The sequence below is a fragment of the Mercenaria mercenaria genome, chromosome 16 (assembly GCF_021730395.1).
Source record: "Mercenaria mercenaria strain notata chromosome 16, MADL_Memer_1, whole genome shotgun sequence".
NCBI lineage: Eukaryota > Metazoa > Mollusca > Bivalvia > Venerida > Veneridae > Mercenaria > Mercenaria mercenaria.
The window spans coordinates 36,857,368-36,860,347 of NC_069376.1; the positions used below are offsets into that span (position 1 = coordinate 36,857,368).

General features: G+C 38.2%; 1 protein-coding gene across 1 annotated transcript; it reads left to right on the forward strand.

Annotated features, from left to right (window-relative positions):
- The first annotated feature begins 292 nt into the window (after positions 1-292).
- On the forward strand, positions 293-2,762 carry LOC123540766 (L-xylulose reductase-like). The gene has a single exon (XM_045326034.2). It carries the CDS (start codon positions 406-408, stop codon positions 1,159-1,161), a length of 756 nt encoding a protein of 251 aa, XP_045181969.2. The 5' UTR covers positions 293-405; the 3' UTR covers positions 1,162-2,762.
- The last annotated feature ends 218 nt before the right edge of the window (positions 2,763-2,980 follow it).

Here is a 2,980-nt window from a genome sequence, read left to right on the forward strand (position 1 = left end):
CCTTGCTGGATCGTCACAGAACTTGGTCTGTAGTATCCTTGTAAAGCACCCTCTAAACTTCACTTAATGGTTATGCTTGAGTATGAGAGTACAAACAATTTAAATGATTTCAAAACATGGACAAATGACATGTGCGTGCGTGCGTACGTGTGTGTGTGTGTGTGTTCGGGTTTAACGTCTTTTTCAACAATTTTTCAGTCATATAAACGACGGTATCTACTTGTAGCAGTGAGCACAATGCCCAACTGACATATCCTTATACGAGGGCATATGGAGTGAAACAACTAAATCGTAACAAAGATAACATCCGGGGACACAGTTTTGTGACTTTCTTATATAATTTGCATTTTATCGGCCCAACACTTTTGCATTTGAAATATCTGAAGCGAAGTGTATGATTTTGACATGGCAGGACTGAAGTTAGCGGGAAAGAACATTTTAGTATCCGGGGCCGGGAGGGGTATAGGCCGAGCCATCGCAATTGCCCTTGTTGAGCATGGCAGTAAGGTGTTTGCTCTTGAACGTATACCATCCACTCTAGAATCACTTGTGAAAGAGGAACCGAATATAGAGTCGGTTGTGGCTGATATTTCGGACTGGGAAGAGACTAGACATAAACTTGAAGACCTCAGAACGATGGATGGACTAGTGAATAATGCTGGAATTAATGAAACCGATCCGGCTACCACAGTGACGAAAGAAAAAATATATAAGGTGTTGGACACAAATTTACTCGGTGCTGTCAACTGTTCGCAGGTAGTTGCAAGAAAAATGATCCAAGAGGGAAGAGCAGGTTCTATAGTAAATGTGTCAAGTACTGCTAGCCTAATTGGTGCAGGAGTAGGTCTTCTCCCTTATGCCATATCGAAAGGAGGACTGGACGCCGCGACTAGGCAGCTTGCTCTTGAACTTGGGCCATACAATATCAGAGTCAACTCTGTTAATCCAGCTCTTGTTAGGACAACCAATATATCAACACAATTTATTGAAGAATTTCCAGAGCTCGCTGAACAAATTAAGTTTAAAATACCATTGAAAAGGTTGGCAGAAGTGAATGACGTCACCGGTCCAGTCTTGTACCTCCTCAGCGACCTTTCCTCTATGGTGACAGCAACGTGTAATGTTATAGACGGCGGAATGATAAACTGTACCGTTTTCTAGTCATACTTGTGGTTCAGTCATAGACTAATTTCAGTCGGGTTACTAGAGTAATATGTAAGCACTCCAAAGCACTGTAAATATGGCTTGCTTCAAACAAACCGAGTCTGTTATTATTTTGCTTGGTTGCATTCTATGCTACAAAAGGATCTTCTTACAGATTTTGCACAACTGCAAAAACATTGTTGTTTTCAAATGGAAAAAAAATGGAAACTAAATGACATATTAAAACAAGGAATGGATTAATGAATAAATCTGGAATGCTTAATGAAGCGTAACTAATATTCCCTAACAGAGCTGCTGAACTGCATACATGTGCACGTTGCAGGAAAACTTCGGGACTGACGTCAGCCGAATTCGAACTTGTGTGGTATGCTGTGTCTTTAAATATATAGGACCGCGAAATGTACGAGTAAATAATTTGAATCCGACAGTTGTTAAGAGCATGGTGACATTTTGCTGGCTATAAAAGTCTGTACTTTCCGTTATGTATAACAGAATTAAGATGTTTAGACTGTCGTGAGGGAAATACTGCTGTTTTAAGAAACTTGCTTAGCTTAGTGGTACTTAGGCGTAAGAAAAATTGTTTGTTTCCGGTATCCCGACCTACCCTAAATTTTTGGCCCGACCCTAAATGTTTTTTTATTGCCTTGGAGAATATTTTTTTCAACTTTTTAACAAAAAGATGCAAAACTGCATTTTTTATGCTTTAAACATGGCCAGTGATGTTACAAATCAACTTACTGATGCTCTGAAGGCATAACCCCCTTATTTGTAATCATTTTTTGACAAAAAAATAATTTCCGAAAAGTCTCCCTTAATAAAAAAAATTTCCAAAAAAAAAAAAAAAAAAAATTCCGACTACCTACCCTAATTTTCTTGAGCATGTTACCGGAAACAAAGAATTTTTTTAGGCCTTATTTATTCGTCGGTCCAATGTTAATTTCATTTGAAATTATTCGTCAATAAAACTCGTGTAATGATAGATAAAACCGGTAAACTGTCAAAAACTGTTCTCCCCTTCATTATTGTAAGAGATACACTTTTACATATACAGACTCTATCTCTTTATTAAGTGGTAGTACACCTTTATATGTGTTTATTATGTGTTGGCCTACTATTTTAAACATAATGCTTAATACTATTAATAGACATAAACTTGTTAACTTTATGTTGAAGTAATTGTTAATGTGTTTAAATAGGAAATTTGTGTCTAATATATCTTCTGGACGAACTCTTGTGTCTTCATTTCATTTTACACATGTGTTGACTTTTCTTATTTATGATCAAAGTGGTGTGATAATAATTAAACTTATTACTGCAGCTCTTAGTATCATCCTGGTTTTTCCTTAAAATAATTAAGCCAGTGGTGTCGGTCATTCTGAACACTTAACCCCAGACCCCTAGTGAATAAGAAACATATGAGGAACCATGATTTGGCCCTTCCTGTTAATCCCGCGTTAAACTGTGTTCTTTTGAGACATATCTATGCAATATTTCTTCCATAGAAAACTTTAACCAAGGGATGCCCAATAATAAACATGGTTTACAAGTTCGATTAAAACATACGATATTTGAAATAATTAATGAAATATTATCGACACCAGTTGTTATGTCCGTACTCACCGCTTCGCGTGCGGGAGGTCGTGGGTTCGATCCCCGGCCGCGTCATACCAAAGACGTAAAAATTGGTACTAGCAGCTTCCTCGCTTGGCGCTCAGCATTAAGAGGATAGTGCTAGGACTGGTCAGCCCGGTGTCAGTTTAATCTGATTGGGTGGGGTATCATGTCACGTGTGTACGGCGTGATATTCCAGTGAGGC